The sequence below is a fragment of the Brassica rapa genome, chromosome A04 (assembly GCF_000309985.2).
Source record: "Brassica rapa cultivar Chiifu-401-42 chromosome A04, CAAS_Brap_v3.01, whole genome shotgun sequence".
Lineage (NCBI taxonomy): Eukaryota > Viridiplantae > Streptophyta > Magnoliopsida > Brassicales > Brassicaceae > Brassica > Brassica rapa.
The window spans coordinates 7,260,957-7,285,320 of NC_024798.2; the positions used below are offsets into that span (position 1 = coordinate 7,260,957).

Genomic DNA, 24,364 nt, shown 5'->3' on the forward strand with positions numbered 1-24,364 from the left:
ATTGAAAGATATTATAGTCAACTAAATATATGAAAAATAATTTATCGATATCTTTTCTTATTTTATATATTTATTTATTCTAAATTTTTTGCTTTTATATTAATGATAATATTACGATATATATTTAATATAATATTTTTATTTTTTATATACTATATTTACTTATTATTTATTTTTTTCTTAGATTTTATATTTACTTATTCTAATATTACGATAAATTTTTAATATAGTATTTTTATTTCTTATATTGTGTATTTAGTTATTATTTATTTTACTAAACATTTTCAAGATAGATGCTTAATTTAGATTTTTTTATTTCTTAATTGTATATTTACTTATTCTAATTTTCTTGCTTTTATATCAAATGGTAATATTATAATAGATTTTTAATGTAATATTTCTATCTCTTATATTGTATATTTACTTATTATTTATTTTTCTTTATATTGTAAACTTACTTATTATTGTTTAATGTAATATTTATATTTCTTATTTTGTATATTTACTTATTATTTATTTTTTCTTATATGTATATTTACTTATTATTATTTTTTAGTAACAATGTCATGTGTCATCTTTCGGTAGAAGTATTTTTCGCTGATGTGGACGCTCTATGGAACCTCAAAAAGTTTTAATATAGATTTACTATACATTTTCTAGATAGATGCTTTATTTACATTTTTTATTTCTTAATTGTATATTTACTTATTCTAATTTTCTTGTTTTTATATCAAATGATAATATTATAATAGATATTTAATGTAATATTTCTATTTTCTTATATTGTATATTTACTTATTATTTATTTTTTCTTATATTATATACTTTCTTAGTGTTGCTTGATGTAATATTTATATTTCTTATGTTTTATATTTACTTATTATTTATTTTTTCTTATATGTATATTTAATTATTATTTTATTTTCTTTAGTACTGTCATCTTTCGGTATAAGTATTTTTCGCTGATGTAGACACTCTATAGAGTTTCAAAATATCTTTTTTATTAGTATAGATTTAGCAAAACTAAACATTTTATGTCAACAATTTATTAAAACTAAAAGACAACAATTTCTTACATAATAAATAATGTAGAAAACTAACAAAACTTTCTCGGTAAAAAGGGACTTCTTTAAAATAAATTTCTTATATGCTGTGGTATCTCACTTCCGCTTGAGGTTTTTTATCGATGCAAAGCTAAAGTCTTTGAAGTGTTAAGGGGGTGTTAGTGGAACTTAGATTTTTATAAAGTTTATTGATTTTAAAAATTGAGAAATTTGTTAAATTTGGAAAAAGATGTAGAGAATTTTGTATATTGTGAAAATCTATGAAAATAAAGTAATGTAATGATTCTAAGAATTCAAAGTAAACATATAGTATTCTCAAAATCTTAATTTATGAGTTAAAATGATAAGAATTCAACTCCGGATAACACTTACTTTAGTAGATTTGTAGAATCATTAAAATCTAAACTTTTTGAATAACAAATGATTTTGTATATAATTATAGAATCATCAAACCAATAACAACAGATTTTAATGAGAATATGAGAATCTATAAACCAATAACACTAGACTTAGAAATTCTAAAACTCATTATAAATCTCATCCCACTAACACCCCCTAAAAAAAAAACAATTCGAAATGCTTGCCTTCAGGCGAAGTTTCAAAAAATGACTCCAAGTATAGTTAGAAAGTGAAAATGTGTCCCTCCATGTAATTTATTCATATCTTTGAGAGCTTATTTTATTTATTTTTTCACATTTGAGAGCCTATATGAGATAAGATCAAGTAACAGGTGCATACTGATTATGGTAGGAAGCACTTATGTTCTGTTGGTATTAAACTGTCCCGAAAATGTTTTTATTGCGGTCAGTAAACCTATGGAATCACAAGAACTTGGAAACATAACAAATACAACCATTAAATAAGCAAACAAATAGAAACTGGGATTATAAAAAATAACGCCCAGAATACATCACACGCTATTATTTATTGATGATACTAACTCCCGTGAAAACAACACCTAGTAGCACAAATATAACTTTTGTTTACTATGAAGAGTCAAAATATCAAATCCTCATATAGGGAAGTCTTTTCTCCCTTGCACTATTTCTCAAACAAGAAGTTACAAATAACACAGAATTGATGGCACTTTTGTCTCACCAACAAGACATGCTTTTACTTATACATGTAGAGAGAGAGGGAGTCCTATAGCTTCTGGATGAAGGAAAGAACAAGATCTGTATGTACAGAGAAGAGTTGTGTATCCAAGAATAGCTGTTCCCATCACAACATCAAAGCCATACAATTAGCAAAGTCCAGACTGAACATCACACTATTTGTACAAAAAAAAAAGAAGAAAGGGGGATGTCACCTTCATGAACGGGCGATGACGACTAGGAAACGAGTCAATGAAACTTTCCTTTAGGAGAAGTGATACCTGAAAGATAGCAAAACATATCCTCGTCTCAAAACGCTTCTAGGATAGAAATCTTTTGAATGAAAACAAAAAACAAACCTTATCATTGTTGGATTGCACATTTGTTATAGTGTGTGACTGAAGATTAGAGCAAAGAGAATCCAGGTACAACCTTAGGACATCCAGGAAGCCTTTTGCAGCTTCCACCTTTTGATTATAAAAAATAGACAATTGATGACAAGTGGTTAGAAATAGTACGCCGAATGTCTAGGGCAAAGAGAGAGAGAGACCTGCACATCAGTACATTCATAAACAGGTCTTTTCTTTGCAAGATAGCTTTCTCCAACGAGCTTTGAGTGATAAGGACTCAGTGCATTATATAAGTCTCGATACTGAGGCAGCTGAGGAATACTTGGTGACTTAACCTGAAACGTAATTAGAAACATAGATCAACGAATCCTAGTTATAGGTTCATAGGCCAAGGAAAAATATAAGTTGCTCTATCAATACGAGGGCAAAGGCAGAAACTGACCTGGTTCTTAATAACATCCACGACGATAACATTTGTTAGTTTCGACTGAACTTCGCTTGTTTTGTTCTTTACCCCAACCTAGAATGAGAGCATAGCTTGTTAATATGATGCGGATCTTACAACCAAGGAATCATGCTCACAAAACTCACTATGTAAGGAACTGGGGCATCCAAAAACTCCAGCATATCATCTGGCAAAACCTGGAGATCAAGACCAGCTAATTAGTTAAACCGACACTATTGCAAGTGAAGATAAAGAGGATAATACCGGCATTAAAAGGCTCTGCCACCGAAAGGGACGGATTAAAGGGATAATAGATAGAACTGATGCAGCTAAGATTCCCTATGTATTTCCAGAGAAACACACACACAAGTTACTAAATAGTAAAGAGGAATAAGCTAGAAGGAAAATAAAGTAGATATGTTGCTTTACCAAGTTGGAGCAAATAAATACAATCTTATTCTCAAGCAGTGCTCCTGCTAGGATCATCAAAACCTGCAAAGATAATACAAGTATCAGAATTTGAAGAACAAAAATCATATGAGAATGAATATCGACATAGGCAAGTAGTCATCATGAAAAGGGAGAACTTACATTGTCAAGGCGCAGTGATCCACATAGGGAAGCGACAGCCCATGTTGATAGTGCAGCTGCTTCTTCCTCAGCCATGAGCGCAGTGTGTGCCTATATAAACCAAGGAATTTAAGAGTTTGAAGAAAATCATATATATGCAGCATAAAAACGATCTGATTGTGGTACCTCTGCGAATTCTAGACTAGTGCTGCATGATCTTAGGTCAATTGCTGATCCGATAGTATGCAACGCAGCTTCATCGGGTCTATGATAATTGACTGGATGAAGATGCTCCAAAGGATGAAATGTAATAGTTGAACCTCTTTCCGGGCATTTTGATTGGTAATACTCGCTTAGTATCTGCAACGACCCATTCTTTTTGGACTGAAAGAGAATTTGTTAAAGAGCATGAATACACATGGCAAACACACAACACAGGAAACTTTCAAGATACCAACCTTTGCCCACTCAAGTACATCAAGATTACTGCTTCCATCTTCTTGTCCAGAAAAGGATGCTTCATTTGTCTCTGTGTCACCTGCATTGGTCCTAAACTGCCTCCTCTCGCAAGGCTCGGCCTGAAAGCTGCAAAAAGCAAGTTACTTCCTTTGCAAAAGTTTCAAATCAATGCAAACCCTCGGGATTCTTTTGATCAACAAGATAATAGTCACATTACTAGTAAAGGGATTGTTTTTTCTATTATGCGACTTAACAGATGAAGGAATATATATTGACCATGTATGTACCTAGAGCTAGAATCAGAGACCTCATCCAAATAAGGGCATCGAAGAAGAGGTCCTGGATTTGGTAAGCAGCTTTCTCTGATAACTGGCGAGGAATCATCAGCTTCGGTCACATGGTTGTTAGATTCTGGAAAACACATCCCAACCCTCTCAAGTTTCCGAGTCTCATCACAGGTCCCATTATCTAAACTTTCTTCAGCTTCACCAGATTGTTCATTTGTCTCACCACCAGAGTCTCTTTGTTTGAGTGTTGAGTCATTTAAGCTTTCTCCAATGCTTGGGGGTTCTAAAGATGCACAACTAATGCCACTAATCAGATGCTCCAGTCTTTCTTCCAAGAAGATGCTGCATCAAGAAAATAAAAAATAAAAACAAGTATCAATGTGAGGCACAAGCGAAATTTGCAACAAGGAAGATTTAGCCACAGGATATATCACCTATTTAATACACCGAAATGCAATTCAAAAAAGGGCAGCCTGGTAAGGATGCAGTAGCATCTGCGAGTTGTCATAACATAACGACTTAGTGATGAGCAAGCAGGTTGTTTGTCCAAAACCGTGGAAAGCAATCTGGACGGTTTGTTCACTATTTCCTCCACTAGTAAGCAACATCCATACAGAGTCGAATTATCAGCAACCTGAAGAGGAAACAAATGACTCATCCACATAGAAAATGTATTAAAGGTTTAAAACAAAAGGAGATATAGTCTGATTCTTACCTGTAACCTAAATACAAATGAAAGGTCACTAGGCCTAAGATGTTCCTGCAAATTTTAGCATCACCGTTTCTAAAATCAGTTTATGTTTCCGTGAATAAAAAAAACTTCTTAGCCTTGCGAACTTAAGTTAACAAAAATGACGAAATCCACAGTATATTAACCTGACTGAGAATGATCTCACTCAACTCGCTCATGGAAGGGGTTCTCTCAACAGCATGGACCTGAAACAAATAGTCACCACCAGCATGAATTCAAAGACACAGCAAGTAAACAAGTTATCAATGGTAAAGTACACAGAAACATTTAACCCCGAATGAGGACATCTCAGCTCAGAAACGTTTTCCTTCTAAACGAGTTTAAGCTTAAAGAGCAACCAACGAAATGAGGAAACTGAGTAAAGTACCTCAATGCCTCCAGGGAAGCAGAAGGAATGAAGATCCTTGAATTTAATTGGAGGTTCCTTGTCCGGAGGGTACACAAGTAAGACCTGAAAATAAAGGTATATATACTTAACAGCTTGCAGATAAGAAAAAAACAAAAAAAAAACAAGAAAAAGATGGATGATAGCTGACCTGAGGTTCGAGAGTGGGTTCAACACGGGAATGATTTTGAGAGACTTGAAGTGCACTTCGCAATCTCCCGGTAGAGCCTTCGGATTTCCGTGCAATGTACTGGCTTTCAAGTGCTTGAATATCACAATTAGGATGAAGTCCAACCACGACAACACTTTCAAAAAGCCTCGAGGGATCCTTTAATGGTCTATGATCCTGTTCGAAACATTAAAAAAAAAAACAGTTTGAAGATCCATCCAAGTGAAATATAGCCATGACTGATTGGTCAAAACGTACCAAATACTGGACCTGATATTTCGCCCACTGACGCTTCTGGCTGGTCAAAACCTCAGGATTGTACACTGTACTCTTCGATTTAGGAGTCTCGTAGAAGTTTCTAACCGCTTTGGAGACCTGCCTCTGTAGTCTCTCCAGAGGGCTATCACCGCCTTCATCTTTTGATGAGAAGACAACGGAAGGCCTTGGGGGGTTTATGGCAGAGGCAGCAGCAGCAAAAGCGGTGGCAACATCTTCTGACGTTGGCATGAAAAAAGAAGCTCCCCAGCTCGGACTACTACTTCCTTCTTCATTCTTGGACATAACTAAACTTCACTGCAACATATGAGCACAGTATCAGTGACAAGAATAAGCTTAAGAGCGCTAACAGAAAGACGATTATTTATTTATTTTTCTTTCTTTTATGGACATGGTCCATTTTGAGTCAAACAAGATAGTTTCTGACAAGAGAAGATAACTCGAGTTTGAGGAAATATTGTTCCCAACTACTTAAAAAGACAGTGATTGATGGGGTAAATTCCATTCTATTGCAATTTTTTTTGTTAACCTTTTCAAGAGTTTTGATTAGGACATAGAAGAAAAAACAAAGGACACAAACTTAGATCCACTTTGAAACTCTTAAACCCTTCTGAAATCCCTAAAAAATAGATCGGGAGGTGAAATTAGAATAAAACCAAAGAGGGCAAAAGACCAATGAAATACTAATTGCAAAACATTCGTGATCAAACGGTTTAAGATAAGAAGAAAGGTAAAGAAGATCTCTCTCACCTATACACAGAACAATTTGAAGAGGAAAAAAACGGATAGCATAAATTTGAGGAAACGCTGAGAGAAAGGCGAAAAGGGATCGGGAACTAAAGAAAGGAAAATAATTTTAGATAATTTAGAGGAAAAGATGATGATGATGATGATGATGAAGAAGAAGAAGAAAAATATGATGATCCTCGTGGTGGTGGTGGTCTCAGAGAGAGAAGGGGAAAAGGCTGCGTAGGACCATGAGATGGAGAAGAAGCGCCGGTCAGTTTCTTTCTTCTCTTTCTGACTAAAGTAATCTTGTCGTTTTGTCTCGTGTCTAATAATGTCTTAGTGTGAAAACTATTACCTTTTTGACAAGCCTTTTTTTTATTACATTTAGTTGAAAATTTTAACTGATTTGTATTAAAATGACAATTTCACTCTTATCCAAATAAAAATTTTAAAAATTTATATAAAATCTACTGTTATTAAACTTAATATTGTATAAAGTACTCTGAAATGCACTGTTATTGAAATATTTTAAGCTGTACAATTTTAAAGTTGTAAGTGATTTTAGAATGTTTGGATATAATTTTTAGTTAAAAAAATTAGAACTCAAATCTCATAAAAAAATTAGAACTCAAATCTCATAGTTTTAGGTAATATTCTAGAGTGGTTTAACAAAAATCACCATAAACTCTACAATTCATTGAAATCATCTAAAACATGTTAAAAATCAAATTACCTCAAACTTTAAATTGAATACACCCCAAGTTCCTTTTTTATTTATAAAAAAAATAATATCACCTACAGTTATTTTTGTTAAATTTAAACAAAGTTAAATAAAATGACCAATCTTATTTTATTTTTTTGAATTCTTTTTATTTTCAACATTCCTTATATATTTTCTTATGTTGTTCATTTTTAACATTGAATTCATTGGATTCATTTTAGATGGAATCAGTAAGGATTAAAGTTTTAAACAAAATAAATGAGAAATCATGAAACTGAACAAACATCAAAAGAAATAAAAAGCTAATACAAATAAATATCAGGCCTATCAAAAATATAACCCATAATACAAATAAATATTTGGCGTAAACTCCTAAAGCTTAGAGACACTGCATATCCTTTTCTGAAGGTGGCTGTTCAGAATGGAAATGATGCTTTCTTCTGGTTTGACAATTGGCTTGATCAGGGGAAGCTCATAGATATTACTGGCGACGCCGGTCCAATGCACTTAGGTGTTCCACGCAATGCTCGAGTTGGAGAGGTCGTTACTAATGGAGGCTGGAATATTAGGGAGCGCCGTGGGAGACTATTTCCTTCCCTCTGCCATCGGATAAAAGAAGCGCCAGTTCCTTGCTCAGACAATGGTAAGGATATCGTGGTTTGGAGGCAGTCTGATGATCAGTTCAAGGGTATGTTTTCCACTTCAGAAACTTGGCAGCAGATCAGAGATAAGCGTGAGATTGTACCTTGGTGTAAGGTTGTGTGGTTTACGCAAGGGATTCCTCGTTACAGTTTCATGACTTGGTTGGCTGTTAAAAATAGGTTGTCCAAGTTAAAAATATAAAAATAGGTTGTAAGGTTGTGTGGTCCACCGGAAATCGAATGCGTACATGGGGAATCACTCAACCTTGTACTCTGTGTGGAGAACCCGATGAGACTAGGGATCATTTATTTTTTGCGTGCCCCTACAGTTACACGGTCTGGGATAATGTGGCAGGACGTTTACTTGGTCGAAGGATGAATCCAGACTGGTCTGCAACTCTGCTGTCTATTCAGCGAACTCGCACTCCTGCTCTTGACTCGGTGCTGGTCAGACTGGTATTTCAACTGACCATTTATAGTATATGGAGGGAACGGAATGGGCGACGACACCAGAAGCCGTGGTCTACGACATCGCAGATGACGCGTCTTATTGATAAGACAATGCGCAATCGCATTAGCTCTCTTAAGTATCGCCGGGGGCACAAGTTGGAAGGCCTTCTTTGCAGATGGTTTGAAGTGTCACCTTGACTCTAAGTTTATTTTTGCAATTATGATACTTTAGACCTCTTATTTTTTATTAGGCCAATTCTTTTGTAAATTTCCCTCTGATCAATAAATATGAAATTTCATCAAAAAAAAAATATATAACCCATAAGACTATGCACATTGGTTCAATTTTTTCAAACCCTATTTTACACTTTTACTTTAACACATCATCTTCTCTTTATTCCACATATACATTTAATATTTATATTTCATAATGATTTTTTATTAAAACAAAATCAACATCTTATTGATTTATGTTTATTTCATATTTTGATTAGTAACTAAATAATAACACTTAAAACATAAACTAGTCTCTATTTACATATCACTAAAAATTATAATTTTTGATATAATGTAAGAAAATAAATAAATAAATTTGATGTGGAATAAATGAGTTATAATGAAGAAGGTGAATATGAAAAATCTAATTAATATCAATAACCAATAAAAAAACAAAAAAAAATGGTTGTGGACTCCATCTTTTTGACATTTCAACATGTTGAATAAATTCAACAGTAAACAATCCACGTAATGTTTTTACATTTTTTCAATAGGCCACAGTAAGTATTCAATAATTTAAAAAAATATTTAATTGGTCCATTGTAAGTAGTCTAATCAAAAACTGTCGAGACAAAGTAAATAAGAATATCTCTAACCTCATTCTATTATCATTTCCAAACATAATTTGGAGTAAAAAATATTTTAACTCTACTCAATTTTCAACTCTATATTGAAATAAAAATGGAGTTACTTTTGCATAGGACATGCATTTATCTTTTGTTTATTCCTTTATTTTGCATTGGAGTAAAAAATAAATGAGTAATGTATTTATCTTTTGTTTATTCTTTTATTTTTCACTCTAGAATAGAGTGGAGTTACAAAAAGATTCACCCTATTTTGGAAGAAAAATAAAATTTTACATTGGAGATATTTTAACTACAAAAATCACTTTTTATACTATTTATAGTTATTTTAACTACATATGATTATATTTTCGTAAAAATATTTTATTTTCATATCTCGTAAATAGTGTATTTTATTAGTTTTTAAAATAATTAATAATTATAATAATCACTAATAATATTGAAGAGTAAAGTATAATATGTAAAGTTTTTAAAGAAAATATGAAGAGCCACCATTGGAGAACCATCACTCGTATCTTTCAAAAATTGATGATAATGACAACATTGTAATTAAAGAGAAATATGAAGACGATAGAATAAAACAATCATTTCCGAAAAGAAAAAAAAATCGTAAATAACTTGATCTTCTAGAATGAATAGAGCAAAAAAAATTTTAGAAAAATATGAAAACGTAGGTTACTTTTGCAATTGACTACAAGTTTTAGGTCATTTCTGAAAAAATCAGTTTAGTACATGTTCAAATAAATACAAATTATCGATCCAAGTCCTTTTAAATCATCCGAAAGACCAAATGTTCCACAACCAACGTACGAAATTTTGGAGATTTTTCACTAACAGTCATCAAAAATGTTTAATTTGTTGCAATTCAAAAAGTATTAAACGTTACACATATTAGTACACAATTTTTTTTTTCTGTCAATTGGTAGAACTGTTCAACTGTTAACTTTTCTACGTCACCAAGTTTTAGTTGCTATTTGGTGGACACTAACAACCTCGCGGTCAAATTCGTTCGACAAAACCATGTATTTAAAACCAAATTTTGTTGATAGTAGCTACGATAGGCCACATATCTTATTGTCACTTATAAGGCTCAAATGAAATTTCTTGTCGTGGTGGGACATAGCCTGTTCGGTGTTGCATATCATATCTACAACTTTTGATGATTATCTACAGACATTACAAGATCAATGAATTGATATTGTGTATTTCTTAGTACTTTTTTGTATCATTAAAGTAGCAAGAAATAATTTAACAGTTTTGGGAACAGTCTTGCATCTGATACCTGTTATAAATACGCTGTTAATTAGGAGAAAGAAGTATGTAGCAATATATCTACTATGTTATTAATGCGTGTGAAAGAACAAAAGTTGATTTGGAGTTAAAAACAAAAATGAAAATTGTATCGTTACAAACAATGAATCTTTGTTTAACCACTTTCACAAATCTCCGTGGATGGACATACCTCAATGCCAACTTTGTCGATAGCATTGACTTGGGGATGGACATACCTTACGAGTCTATGTAGTTTTCTCAAATTTGTCTTTTAAACCATTTTCTCAATCTTGAGCTTTTGGTAATCATCACTCTCTGGCTTCAGGAGACAACAAAATCACGATTCCTTTCTTCTTCTTCTTTTTGTTAACTGTAAACTAAAAACAATTACCAGAAGCATATCCTCCCATGTTTATGTCCGTCGCATCATACTCTCTTCTTCTTCATCTGTAGTCTCGCAAATACACCCGGGAAGAGGATTAGCATAGAAACTCTCTTCTAGCTTCGGAAACTCCCCTGATTCTCTGTTATATGGAGCTCCGTTTCGATCTTTGTGTAGCTTTTTTACTTTGGAACTGAATTTTTTCCAAGAAATTCTCCCTTCATCCAATGCATCAACAAGTTTCACAAAGCTCATCCTGCGTCCAACAGATAAAAGTTGTGACAAAAAATTATAATAAAATTTATCCTACAAACTTAGTGGATGTACTCAGGTGCATTTACTTGTCTGGGTTGATCGTCTTTTTGAAGTTCTCGAATCGCCTGTGACCTTGAACAGCTTTTGCCATGTTCCCATCATAAGTGTAGAGAAAGACCTCGCTCTGAAGTGCAACAATATAGTCTAAACCAGCCAACATGTTCTGGTGATTATTAAAAGGACTCAGCTCTTCTTTGGTGGCTAGTGTTGAATGTGAGAAAATGTTGGGGTAGTCTGTGTTGAGGGGATCCATGCTTCCGTTTCCATAAGCTTCACCAGCTACGAGGTAAATCCTGGAGCTTGATGGGAATTCCAAAGCCCTCAGCAGAAGCGAGGTTTCTCTTGGAGTCAATGGACAACCACCTTGCAGTCTTCTCTCTGTTCCATTTATCTCTTTTTCTTTCCAGTGAGCAACCTCATACCGCATCTGCCGTAATTCTTCGTCTTCTTCAGCTGTCAAACTGTGACTGCACCCTGTGAAAGCCAGCATATCCTTCTCATACCTGTAGAGGATGGATGTATGTCACGAGCTAAATACACCAAGCCAAGTCAAACTTGTCTTCCATAGATATTTATCTTAAATAAACTTGCATATGGCACAGTGTCATCATATCAATCACAAATTTGACAGAATAAATAAAGCAACTTGCCTTAAATGAAGAGCAAGGTATGGACCTCTGTTCTGCCTCATCCTAGAAACTAGAACATTTCCCAGTTCCTCTATTGGAGCTGAATATTTAAGCGCCCTGTAGTTTACTCGGCAACGAAGCTTTTGTACAGAATCAGGCAGGTCATTGTTGGCGAGCCGGGAGTCAGTGTGAGTTAAGTACATTACGATATGCTGTTTCAACAACGGAAGGACCTCTTTCTTGTAGTAACCAACCTGTAACAAGGGATATTAATAATTGACCGACGGAGGGTCTTCTTCGAAACAATTCTGTACATGTGAACCGAGGGCCACAGTAATAACGAAATATCAAGAAAGCAATATTTATACCTTAGACCATGATATGGGTGTCTTCACAAAAGGCTCGACTCCGGCTAATTCTGATGGCAGCGTCTCAACTATGTGTATATCATCCTTCAACTCCTCAATAAAGTGTTGCCAATCAAATAGATCCTTAAAGCCACTGCAAACACGGTGGACTAAGAAAATAAGCTAGGAGCATAACATAAAACGAACTGAAAGTTTAGTTATCATGACACCGGCTGGTAGTGTTTTAATTATTCATTCCTTTCGTAAACTTCTACAATAAGGTGAAGAACTAACCTGTCATCCGCCCAATACGAACTGTGGTCAAGTGAGGGAAGAACTAAAGTTGCCTTCATAATTTTGGCCACAGCAACCATATCACATATCTGCATTCTAAAATGGTTAAACAAATCAGCCTAGAAACTTATCAAGAGAAGATAACAACTGAGAGAAACCACACAAAAGCCTGACCCCAAATCTCATTTGGTTCAGCCCTCCATTAGCATTTATGAGAAGGTATCCATTGGTATTAGCAGGTAACTCTGCACACAAAACACACAAGTTATATGATAAAAAAAGAAACTCACAGCTCTGCAAAAGAAAGTTGCTATTAATAGTATCATTATTATTATACTTTTGCGTCCCCTTAAACTGTCAATGCACTGCGAGTAGTTTCCACTCTCAGGTTTAGCCCAGACGCCTGAAAACTGAAGAAAGAAAGATTAGAAAGCTAGTGGCCAATGAAGAAGCAGTAGAAGAAGGATAATTACTTCAACGACACTGGTCCCGTCATCAGATTTATAGATGTAATCATGATCTAGCAGATTTACTCGAGGAATTGAGTCGGATAAATCCTACAAGAAGTTATAGATGTATTAGCATCATACATGATAATAACCAAGCACACACAAATCTTGGTTTACCAGATCAGAAGCAGCAGCATCGATGGCGGATCCGAACCAACCAGTAGCACAAATCTTGAAAACGCCCATAAACAAACAGAGACCACAGAAGGCGAAGAACATCCAGTGCCCAAGCTTCTTCCTCTCTCTCAAGCTAAACTCGGAAACCATCGGCTTCCTCAACAACCCTCTCACCACTCTCTCCCGCAACTGACCATACGTCTGGTGCTTCCTACTCATCGCAGATTCGAATCCACCGCTCGGATCTATACCCGACCCGGAAGCGATCTCCGATCTAGGTGAGTTAAGCGGGAGATCGATCTCGTGGTGAACTCTCAAAGTGGAGGAGGAGGAGGAGTTATTGTTGCTATTATCGCCGCCGCCGATGTGAGTGCTGCTGCTGCTGTTGCCTCCGGAGCCGCCGCGTTTGAATGATTGAGCTCGGCGAGTCATGGGACCGGAGAAGCGTGGGCTGTTGACATGTTGAGGGACGCCATCGCCACCGTCGTGATGGTGGTGCCCCATCTCGAGCTCTTCTTCGATTGTTGCTATCTTTTTCTGAAAGAGCTCTCTCTCTCTCTTTGTTTTTAATCTTCTTATCTCCCAAAAATCAATTATTGTCTTTCGTGAGATTCAATTCAAGTGGGAACTGAGATTTGAGAGACTAGAATTTCTGCGTTTCGTTAATTAGTAGTATCACTTCGATTTTTCTCCTTTTTTTTATTTATTTATTACATAAGAGAGACTTTTGATTGGAGAATGAATAAACAAATGAAAGGGAGAAAGCAAAATATGTACTCTAGTTGCCAAGCTGTGAGTCTGTGACCAAGGAAAAAAAAAAGAGAATCAGCTGCTGCCAAGCTGTTTGAATATTTACATGTTCCTAATTTCTATATTAATTTTGGTGGTTTCTTTAAATACCATCAAAGTTCAAAACCAAACAAGTTTTTATTAAAAGAATATCAGTAAACAAAATGTGGAAGATAACTTAATCTAGAAAGTAGTTTCTTTTCAGACAATATACGTATATCTCTTTTTAATAAAATGATTTGAAGTTTTGGAGAGTTCAAAACATAGATGAAACAATATAATGTTGTATATTACAAACATGAGAACTTACTAACATTTTTTTTTTTGGTAAAAAGAACTTGCCAATATGTATATATTGTAATTATAAATCAATTCAGTATTATATATTTTCATCAATTTACTCACAATCAACAACCAACAATCAACATGCCGTTCTATTACATACCTAACTATAATTAATTTCAATATATACCTACCCAAATATCAGTTATGTTCCCAACTTTGTACCAATATGTTTAGCTATAATAATGACTTGATTCTTGATCGTTTCGTGTTTGGTTTCGGTGGTCATCACTGGGCTTCATAATTACCATTTGAAAATAGTGTATATTATGTATATGGTACGGGAAAGGCAACAAAATCTACCAGATTTTTGTGGACAATTGTAGAAACTAGTTTCATATTCTTCGCGCAAACGCGGGGCCGGAGACAATGATAATACTTGGATGGGATTTTGATGTTTGTTTTGTGAATATTTTTTTATTCGGGTTTTAACCGAAAATGGTCAGGCTAGAAATTTGTAAATCTCCCAGCATGATTGAATTGATATAAAAATGATTAGGAATTCATATGCTTTTGATATTTATTATTTTAGATGATGTTATCGAGTATTTGTGTTATTAGTGCTTTCATGTTCAAGAGTCGTGATTTATGGTGTTGTTATTATCTAATTAGTAGGTTATTAGTATATTATTGTAAAATAGTTGAATGCCATTAAAAATAAAATGGTTTTTAAGATGTTTACAAATTATACAAAGAAACATAGTTTAATGGATAGAAAAGAGAAAGAGGGATCATGCTTGTTTAGGGCTTGTGTGGAATGTTTAGGGGTTAATATTTATTAGTGAATAAAGAATTTTATTTATTAGTGAATATTTTTTTTATTTACAGATAAGAATGTTTAACAAATTGAATTGTGTCTGTATTTCCATATTTTATTTTTTTACGATTTAATCGGATCTTTACGTTTTAGTGATTTCATGACCGTAGGTAGCAAAACTTAGGTAGTTGTTAATATAAAACTCTAATATTGAAACGTAAAACAGTTTTTTTCAGACAATATACGTATATCTCTTTTTAATAAAATGATTTGAACTTTTGGAGAGTTCAAAACATAGATGAAACAATATAATGTTGTATATTACAAACATGAGAACTTACTAACATTTTTTTTTTGGTAAAAAGAACTTGCTAATATGTATATATTGTAATTATATATCAATTCAGTATTATATATCCCCTATATATTAATTGAGGAACATTTGAAAAGATGTAACCTCAATTTTGTATTAATTAAAAGAGACCCCAATGCATAGGTGGCACTCAATTAGGTAGTCAATTACATTCAATTGAAAAATAAGTAGGTCCACATTCGATTTTTATATGTTGTTAGATACATAAGTTGGTCAAACTATATGATATAATGATATGATATGATATTTTCTTTCCTTAAATAAAACTTACGGAATTACCATAAATGACTAATATATATATGACAATTAATGATTTTAATAATAAAGATTTGATAACAATTTATATCTCCTCCATCATTTTTTGTTTAATTTTATATTATTAAAATAAATTAAACAATCAAATTAGCTATAAAAATAAAATTTAGATTTTTTCATATATGTTATATTTTGAATTTTTAAAAGCGACAATAAATGACTAAAACTATTAAAATTATTATGTTAAAAATTAATGATCAATGGTTTAACATTTTTATTATAAGAAGATACACATGATTTTAAAACCATATGAGTAAAAAATATCATTTAATAATAAAATAAATATATATATATATAGATTAAACACTATATACCATAAGATTACATAAATATTTTAATATTAAAACTTTCAATGAATTTTCAAGAATATTTATAAATTATAAACTTATTAAAGATTTCATATTGAAAATTTTGTTATCGATGATTTAAATATTTTGTTATAAAACGATATGAATGATCATAGAACCGTATGATTATAAATTCTTATTTAATAAATAACTATACAAAATATACTATTCCTAGAAAAATAGGTTGGTCCATCTTAACTTATACTACACTTTTTATTAAACTAACTATCGAATTGATAAATAACGTACCAAAAAATGTTTTGCACTTTTCTTAAATAAAAGCTGCGAAATTACCTAATATGATTAACGTATATGTGAAAATTAATTATAATGAATAATAAATATTTGATAACAATTTTTGTATCTTAGTTCTTTTTTTTTAATTTTATATTATTAAAAGATATTTAAAAATCACATTAAATATATAATAAAAACATTTATAATTTTTCTTATATGTTATATTTTGAATTTTTCAAAACGTCTATAAATTATTAGAAATTTGAAGATCCCCACTCTGAAAATTTTGTGATCAATAGATTATTTTTTTGTCATAATAAGTTACAAATGATCATAAAATTGTATTAATATGAACTTTTATTTAATATTATAAGAAGATACACATGATTTTAAAACCATATGAGTAAAAAATATCATTTAATAATAAAACATATATATATATATTATACTATATACCATAAGATTACATAAATATTTTAATATTAAAACTTTCAATGAATTTTCAAAAACATTTATAAATTATTAACTTATTAAAGATTTCACATTGAAAATTTTGTTATCGATGATTTAAATATTCAGTTATAAAATGATATGAATGATCATAGAACTGCATGATTATAAATTCCCATTTAATAAATGACTATATAAAATATACTATTCTTAGAAAAATAGGTTGGTCCATCTTGATTTACATTATATTTTTTATTAAACTAACTATCGAATTGATAAATAATCTACCAATTTTTTTTTTGCACTTTCTTTAATTAGAAGCTACGAAATTACCTAATATGATTAACGTATATATGAAAATTAATTATTATGAATAATAAATATTTGATAACAATTTTGGTATCTTAGTTCTTTTTTTTTTAATTTTATATTATTGAAAGATATTAAAAAATCACATTAAATATATAATAAAAACATTTATATTTTTTCTTATATGTTATATTTTGAATTTTTCAAAACGTCTATATATTATTAGAAATTTGAATATTCCCACTCCGAAAATTTTGTGATCAATAGATTATTTTTTTGTTATAAAAGTTACAAATGATCATAAAATATAATGCATATGAATTTTTATTTAATAAATATTCAAACTAAATAATATATATATATATATATATATATATATATATATATATATATATATATATATATATATATATATATATAAATACTAATGATTTAAAGCAACAAGATTGGCTGATCAATTTAGTCGTCCAGTTGAAATCTTTCAAAAGTATTAGAAAGACTAAAGTCAAAGTAAACATGGATTTAGAATATTAGTTATATTTTACTAACCGAAATACCGAAAAAAACCGAACCGAACCGAAACCAACCCGATTCCGGATTGAACACCCGTAATCCAAATGAAGCTAAACTATTGTTTCATTCTCCAAAATATAATAAAAATAATAACTTAATCCCGCGCAAAGCGCGGATCTTCTCCTAGTTCTCATCAATTTACTCACAATCAACAATCAACAATCAACAATCAACATGCGGTTCTATTACATACCTAACTATAATTAACTTCTATATATACCTACCCAAATATCAGTTATGTTCCCAACTTTGTACCAATATGTTAAGCTATAATAATGACTTGATTCTTGATCGTTTCGTGTTTGGTTTCGGTGGTCATCACTGGGCTTCATAATTACCATTTGAAAATATGTATATTATGTATATGGTACTGGAAAAGCAACAAAATCTACCAGATATTTGTGGACAATTGTAGAAACTAGTTTCATCCAATTGTAGAAATTTTCGGAGACAATGATAATGCTTGGATGGGATTTTGATGTTTGTTTTGTGAATATTTTTTTATTCAGGTTTTAACCGAAAATGGTCAGGCTTGAAATTTGTAAATCTCCCAGCATGATTGAATTGATATAAAAATGATTAGGAATTCATATGCTTTTGATATTTCCATATATTATTTAAGATGATGTTATCGAGTATTTGTGTTATTAGTGCTTTCATGTTCAAGAGTTGTGGTTTATGGTGTTGTTATTATCTAATTAGTAGGTTATTAGTATATTATTGTTAAATAGTTGAATGCCATTAAAAATAAAATGGTTTTTAAGATGTTTACAAATTATACAAAGAGACATAGTTTAATGGATAGAAAAGAGAAAGAGGGATCATGCTTGTTTAGGGCTTGTGCGGAATGTTTAGGGATTAATATTTATTAGTGAATAAAGAATTTTATTTATTAGTGAATAATTTTATTTATTTACAGATAAGAATGTTTAACAAATTGAATTGTGTCTGTATTTCCATATTTTATTTTTGTACGATTTAATCGGATCTTTACGTTATTAGTGATTTCATGATCGTAGGTAGCAAAACTTAGGTAGTTGTTAATATAAAACTCTAATATTGAAACGTAAAACTGTTTTTTTCCAAAAGAAATTTAATTAGTTTTTTTTAAATGTGTCATGACATGTTTATGAAAATATATAATTGTAGTATAGTTTATTTTAGATAGATTAATAATGATATAATTTCATATAATTATATAGTTGTATGCCTTTTTCATTCGTAGTTTTTTATACTCCATCTGTTTCATATTAAGTGTTGTTTTAGACTTGTGCACACATATTAAGGAAACAATTAATTTTGCATGTTTTCTATATAAAAACACAATTACCTATATACCTACCCATATTTCAATCAATAGAAAAACAAATAACATAACACAATTGATAAATTTTGCATTGAAAACCGAAAAATGAAACTTATTTTGTAACAAAATTTTTTTTCTAAGACGACACTCAATATGAAACGGAGGGAGTATTTGGTAAAAATATTGTGGATAGTTTAAAAATAGGAATGGTGGACTAAAAAGGTTAAAGTGGTATAGGTTTATTTTCAAACACAATGAAAACGTAATAGCTGGGGTTTTAAAAGCTTGAGCTTGAAAATCGGTGGGTCTTGAGTTACAATTTAGGTCTGAAACTGGAAAAAACTGTTTAATCTCCTTTTTTTTCCTCATCATTGACAGCTTCACAAGTTCTTGCGATTCCTGGCCTGATTGCATTTTCAGTGTGTGAGTTTGTAAAATTATAGTTATTCTAAAGTGTCATGGAAAAGAGATTTGCTCACCTCAGCTAAGGCTGTCTCTGCCGCATTCCTTGCTCAGTGCTCATTTGTTGCTTTGTTGTTCTCGGAGCCTAAAATAAGAAGGTTTGAATTTGTTAATTGAGTTTGACAATTAAAGAAATTGATTATCAAGCTTGATGTATTTCCCTTGTTACCACATATTTATCTTAAATTTCCAATAGATAAATTTTGAATAAAACATAACTTACAAAAAATACTAACAAACAAAAATCATCAAATAATGAAAGAGAAGACAAAAAAAAGGATAAAGTTCTTTTGGCCAATTAGATCCATTAAACCACTAAATAAACAATAACTATTGTTTGACAAAAAAAAACAATAACTATTAAATATACTAAACACATAAACTACATTAAAATTCTAACTAAATTTATATAATAATTAATTAAAAGAAATATTAAACTTTTTGACCAATGAAAAAAATATAAAAGGATAACCTTATGAATTGTTGGATTAATCTAAATCTAAGGATGCAGACTTATTCTTCTCTCTCTTTCTCTCTGCAGACACTATTTCTCATTCTCTTCTTTTTTTTGGGTATGAATCTTCTCTTCCTCTTTTTTCTTACCATTTGTTTTTCATATTTGATCAACAGAAACATAAGAAGATGATAATGGAGTTGAAGAATACAAAGATTCGCTGGTGACGAAGCTCTGGAGGCTCCCCAGAGACGAATCCACGGCGGAGCTCAAGGTCGACTTCACGCCATCATCTCACATGTGCTCAAGCTCAACGTCACACCATCTTCGCAATCTCGCCGTCACGCCATCGGCTCGAGTTCGCCGTCAATCTAGCCTAACGGAGAGGAGGAAGATTCTTCCCAAATCTCCATTATTCTTTTTCATTTCTTGCTCCTTTAATCTGCCGACGCATGGATCTGATATGTTTGTGATGGTGAGATTTAATGTTCTTTTGTGGGTTTGATACCTAGAATATCTGAAAGCTGAACCGAAGATCTGCATATAATCTAACGGTATAAAAAGTCTACGACAAAAAAAAGAATCTACGCAGCTGATATCACTGAATATGCCTTCAAATTGAAATATTCAAGTTTTTAAAAGATCTTACCATTGCTTCTTATATATTTTCATCATATTATTCTCAGGGCATAATGAAGCAACTTTTTTTGTGCTTCGAACAACATCAGATCTCTTTTTTTCTAGTTCAACTCACTCACGCTAAAATGCACGATAAGTTGAAATTGAACAGTCTGCTGATGTTACCGACTTTTGTTGCTCTGTATTCTCCATGAAGTTGCAACCAGTAGAGGAATCGTTGAGAGTTTTAGAGATGAAGGGTTGCTTTGTTTAAGATGAAGTATATATAAGGAGGATTTAAGGAGGTGTTACGAATCAAGACCATTAATAATGAATTGATTTAAGATGGGGAAAGGGAGAAATTGACGAAGAGAAGCTGTTTCTTACTTTCCTGGAAACTCAAGAGTCAAAACCCATTTATCATAACATAATATCGAACCTTTTTTATTTTTTTTAAGAAGCTCATTTATCATTATCATATGACATAATATCGAAAAAAAAGAAAAAAAAGATTACTTTGAGTGAGACCCATATAATATAGCAGCTGCATGGTTTGAACCCACAAACTTGCGGACTTAATTAGAAGCCTTAGACCATTTGGTTAAAGTGTATTTTGTTGTTCATAGCCATCTTACCAAGATCATGGGCTTTTAAAAAATAAATGCGGGATCCACAAACCTGCTGACGTGGCGCGTTGGAGAGCCTTGAAACTGCCTCATTATAATGTTGATTTCTAACAACTATATATTTTAACTAGTGGTATTCCGGCGCTACGCGCCGGTTTTGTATGTTTTATTCTTACATAAATTTACAATTCATTTTATGGCCTTACTAAAGAAAATATGAAAATAAAACTATGTTAAAAGAAAATGATATTTTTCGGATTCATTTGATAGTGGTTAGCGACCTAGTGTATTACTTTGTTTTGAAGTTCCTTATTTCAAAGTGGAATAGCATAAGTAGTTGTGACTAATCAATTCAATAAAAATAAAATAAAAAGCCGGTAATCGTAACAAAGTTTATTTAGTTGAAATTTAAACATAAAGTAAAGTTGATGTTTTATTTAGAAAACATATTTATACTACTAAGTACCATATGGACAGTATATAGAAAAAACGGTATTTAAAATTTTATTTTAAAGACTAATATGAATTTAAATGTGTGTAATGAAGTTTTGTTCATATATTCTTCTTATTTTTATATATAAGGATTAAGGATTGTTGTTTATTTTTAGTATTAAGGATTTTTGTTTATTTTTAGAATTAATCGTTTGAGTTTTTTTTTTTATATTTTAAAGTAGTTTTGTTTCAATTTTCTGTCAAATATTTGTTCTTACATTGTCCATTATAATTATTGTAATATTTTGACGTATGTTTATTTGATTTATGGGAACTTAACCTCATCATCTTATGCGGTTAGTAATTTTTCTCAACAATAAAGTTGAAGTGGGACAACCAAAGGTAAGCAGCTTATTGATTTGGGCTACCAAAATCATGTCATAAAATCTCATTATAGACTCTTGATATTCCAATAACTTGTAGTCTTGTAAATCATACTCTGCGACTCTTCAACCCAAATAAAGAGACATATATATATTGCAACTTTGTAGCAAAGACAAAAGAAAAACTCTTAAAAGTGACAGATAAATCGTGAGCTACCTTCATGCTTCTAACACAGCTCGAGATGTCAGAACACTTCTTTGTCACATCTAGTGAACAACTTTCTTTGTTGTTTAAAAAAAAAAAAAGTGAACAACTTTCTTTTCAAAGTTTGCAAACCAGGCCTGAAACGATAGATAATACCAACAATTTCATCTATAGTTGTAATTTGTTTCCAATATGAGGCTTTTATTGATGATATTATAAGCAAAAGCATTCGTCGTGCTATAGGTAGTGACTCGTACCAAAAGATCTCATGTGATTCGCTTGGCTTTTGATTTGAGTACGGTCAGCTCATAATCTCAGGGAGTAGTGCACGCTGAGCTTGGTAATGATACGTGAGATTGTGAAGGTTTGGTGCTTCGAAGTGAAGTTGAACTCTCCTAACTTAAGCTGGAAAGTGAAGATCTTCCCAACAATGCCAGCGACAAACTGGGTCATTTCAGCATCCACACGAGCATTGGCACCAACACCCTGCAAACAAACACAACTTCTATTTTAGAAACTCAACATATAAGAGTAATTATAGTACTAAATGAATGAAAGATCAGCCTACTGTAATTTGCGCAGCCTCAGCAGTTTGAATGTTGATTAACTTAACCATTTCCATATCAAAAGCAACAAATAGAGCATCATCTGTCTGGTCTGCTAAAGATAGTTCCACATGGTACCTGTAGTCAAGAATGTTTAGCAAACAAAATACAACAGTAGTGAGAATATGTGGAAGTTGAATTTAATGTTTCTGAAACTTTGGGAGTAGTAGATTTACCTGAGGGAACCCACACAAAAGAGGCACATGACAGAAGAAATCTCCTTCACGACCTTCTGAGAACATCCATCGCAGCCACTATGACACCCCCTTTTTCAGACTGTATACCGGTTACTTTGGCAGTACAGAGGAACTCGATTATCTACAACCAGTAAGAAGATTGAAACATAGGTGAGACATTTGATAGATTAATTATATATATATATATATATATATATATCTTTCCATCACCTGAGGATCAGCTGTTAAGACAGATTGGTTAAGCTCAGAGACAGTGAGGGGTTCTATCGTCTGAGCATGAATCAGCTTTGATGAAGAGGCTGTCTGGTTTGAGCCATCTCTAAACAACCTAAACAGAGGATTGATTTGGCAGGAAAAACAAAGTTCAGCGAATTCATTTGGGTATATATTACATGTTTATCTAATATTTCTAGTTGAGTTTTTTACTTCTGCATAGTTCTCTTTTCCCGCATCTGTCTCAATGTAGAAGTAGATGTGGGTTCCAGAGGTCCCATTGAGGAATAACCGCCATGTGCAAAGGGAAGATAGTTTAGACGCTGGTACGTTTCTTTGGAAACACAAAGACACACATCACACTTGAGAGAATTCATAACCGAGAGAATGATTAGATAGAAAAGTTTTCAGAGAAAAAAAGTAATCAAATTCCAAGCAATGATTGTAAGGTGTAAAAAATAGATTGATGTCGCCGAAGTTACCTTCTCATCCAGGAAAAGCATGTCACTACTCATCAGTTTGCCACCTCTCTTGACATTCCGAGCCTCCAAACCAAACACGGACCGGCCTTCAAGTTAGCAAGAATCGTGTAGGAAGAAGCCATTGCTGGAAACGAAGCTTGATGAAATTTTTACATTGGGATTTCGTAGAACTGCAGCTATTCATCGCAGGGAAGGTACCGATTTATAGAGAAGAGCTTCAAGCGGTAACCTTTAATGATAATGGAGCTGTTTAATTCAGAGAGAGTGGGATGAGTAGTGGGTTTGAGGTAAATGATGATATTAAAATAGATGAATTACAAAAACGGACGACGTTACAAAGATGGGGTCTGAGTTTGCATTGCAGGAGACAGAAGAGTGAAGAAGGAGTAGCGAGCTATAGGGGGCGAGATGCAGATTAAAACCATAATATAATATGGGCCAGACCTGTATATCTCTTGAATTGGCCCAGTAAACAATCAAATATCTTGAACCCAAACAGAAAGAAAGAAGGAAATTTGTTGATCGATAAACTTGAAAAAGAAGGGGGACACGTGTTCCGTGACGCGCGAGCAAGGAAGAGACGTACAAACTCCATGACGCGCTCGCAAAGAAGAGAGAGCGTGGGCTACACAGATGCCCTACCGAGCTGACACGTGTCAACAAAAGCCCCAACCTGTTTTGGTGTCGTGGAGGGCTGTGTGCATCACACAAGTCAACTTTATATATATAGATTCCATTATGTAGTTTCAATTGCCTACATATAATTTATTTTT

The 24,364-nt window shown here is 32.3% G+C and overlaps 3 protein-coding genes across 6 annotated transcripts; all 3 read right to left on the bottom strand.

The window, feature by feature from the left end:
* Positions 1-1,904: 1,904 nt before the first annotated feature.
* On the bottom strand, positions 1,905-6,883 carry LOC103849210. Of its 3 annotated transcripts, none has more exons than XM_009126025.3 (19): positions 6,601-6,883; positions 5,833-6,147; positions 5,557-5,751; positions 5,388-5,471; positions 5,146-5,205; positions 4,985-5,029; positions 4,704-4,903; positions 4,290-4,611; positions 3,982-4,101; positions 3,710-3,907; positions 3,545-3,634; positions 3,383-3,445; positions 3,218-3,292; positions 3,100-3,150; positions 2,951-3,028; positions 2,709-2,843; positions 2,518-2,625; positions 2,374-2,439; positions 1,905-2,276 (listed from the first exon to the last, which is right to left on the bottom strand). In XM_009126025.3, exons 2-19 carry the CDS (start codon positions 6,133-6,135, stop codon positions 2,208-2,210), a joined length of 2,262 nt encoding a protein of 753 aa, XP_009124273.1. In that variant the 5' UTR covers positions 6,136-6,147; positions 6,601-6,883; the 3' UTR covers positions 1,905-2,207. The 3 variants fall into 3 exon arrangements, with proteins under 3 accessions (XP_009124273.1, XP_009124272.1, XP_009124271.1); XM_009126024.2 differs by having other exon boundaries at positions 3,982-4,108; positions 4,270-4,611; positions 5,845-6,147; positions 6,601-6,881; XM_009126023.3 differs by having other exon boundaries at positions 3,982-4,108; positions 4,270-4,611; positions 6,601-6,880.
* Positions 6,884-10,568: 3,685 nt separating this feature from the next.
* On the bottom strand, positions 10,569-13,888 carry LOC103849209 (O-fucosyltransferase 35). Its single transcript, XM_018656021.2, has 9 exons — positions 13,117-13,888; positions 12,964-13,047; positions 12,828-12,900; positions 12,665-12,735; positions 12,491-12,579; positions 12,218-12,350; positions 11,871-12,103; positions 11,247-11,723; positions 10,569-11,161 (listed from the first exon to the last, which is right to left on the bottom strand). Exons 1-9 carry the CDS (start codon positions 13,618-13,620, stop codon positions 10,936-10,938), a joined length of 1,890 nt encoding a protein of 629 aa, XP_018511537.1. The 5' UTR covers positions 13,621-13,888; the 3' UTR covers positions 10,569-10,935.
* Positions 13,889-21,251: 7,363 nt separating this feature from the next.
* Positions 21,252-23,572, bottom strand: LOC108870528. Of its 2 annotated transcripts, XR_004457555.1 has the most exons (4): positions 23,323-23,564; positions 23,107-23,224; positions 22,876-23,017; positions 21,252-22,777 (listed from the first exon to the last, which is right to left on the bottom strand). XR_004457555.1 is itself a non-coding variant. In XM_033290240.1 (3 exons), the coding sequence occupies exons 1-3, from the start codon at positions 23,484-23,486 to the stop codon at positions 22,922-22,924; spliced, it is 378 nt and encodes a 125-aa protein (XP_033146131.1). In that variant the 5' UTR covers positions 23,487-23,572; the 3' UTR covers positions 21,252-22,921. The 2 variants fall into 2 exon arrangements, 1 of the variants encoding a protein (XP_033146131.1); XM_033290240.1 differs by having other exon boundaries at positions 21,252-23,017; positions 23,323-23,572.
* Between the last annotated feature and the right edge of the window lie 792 nt (positions 23,573-24,364).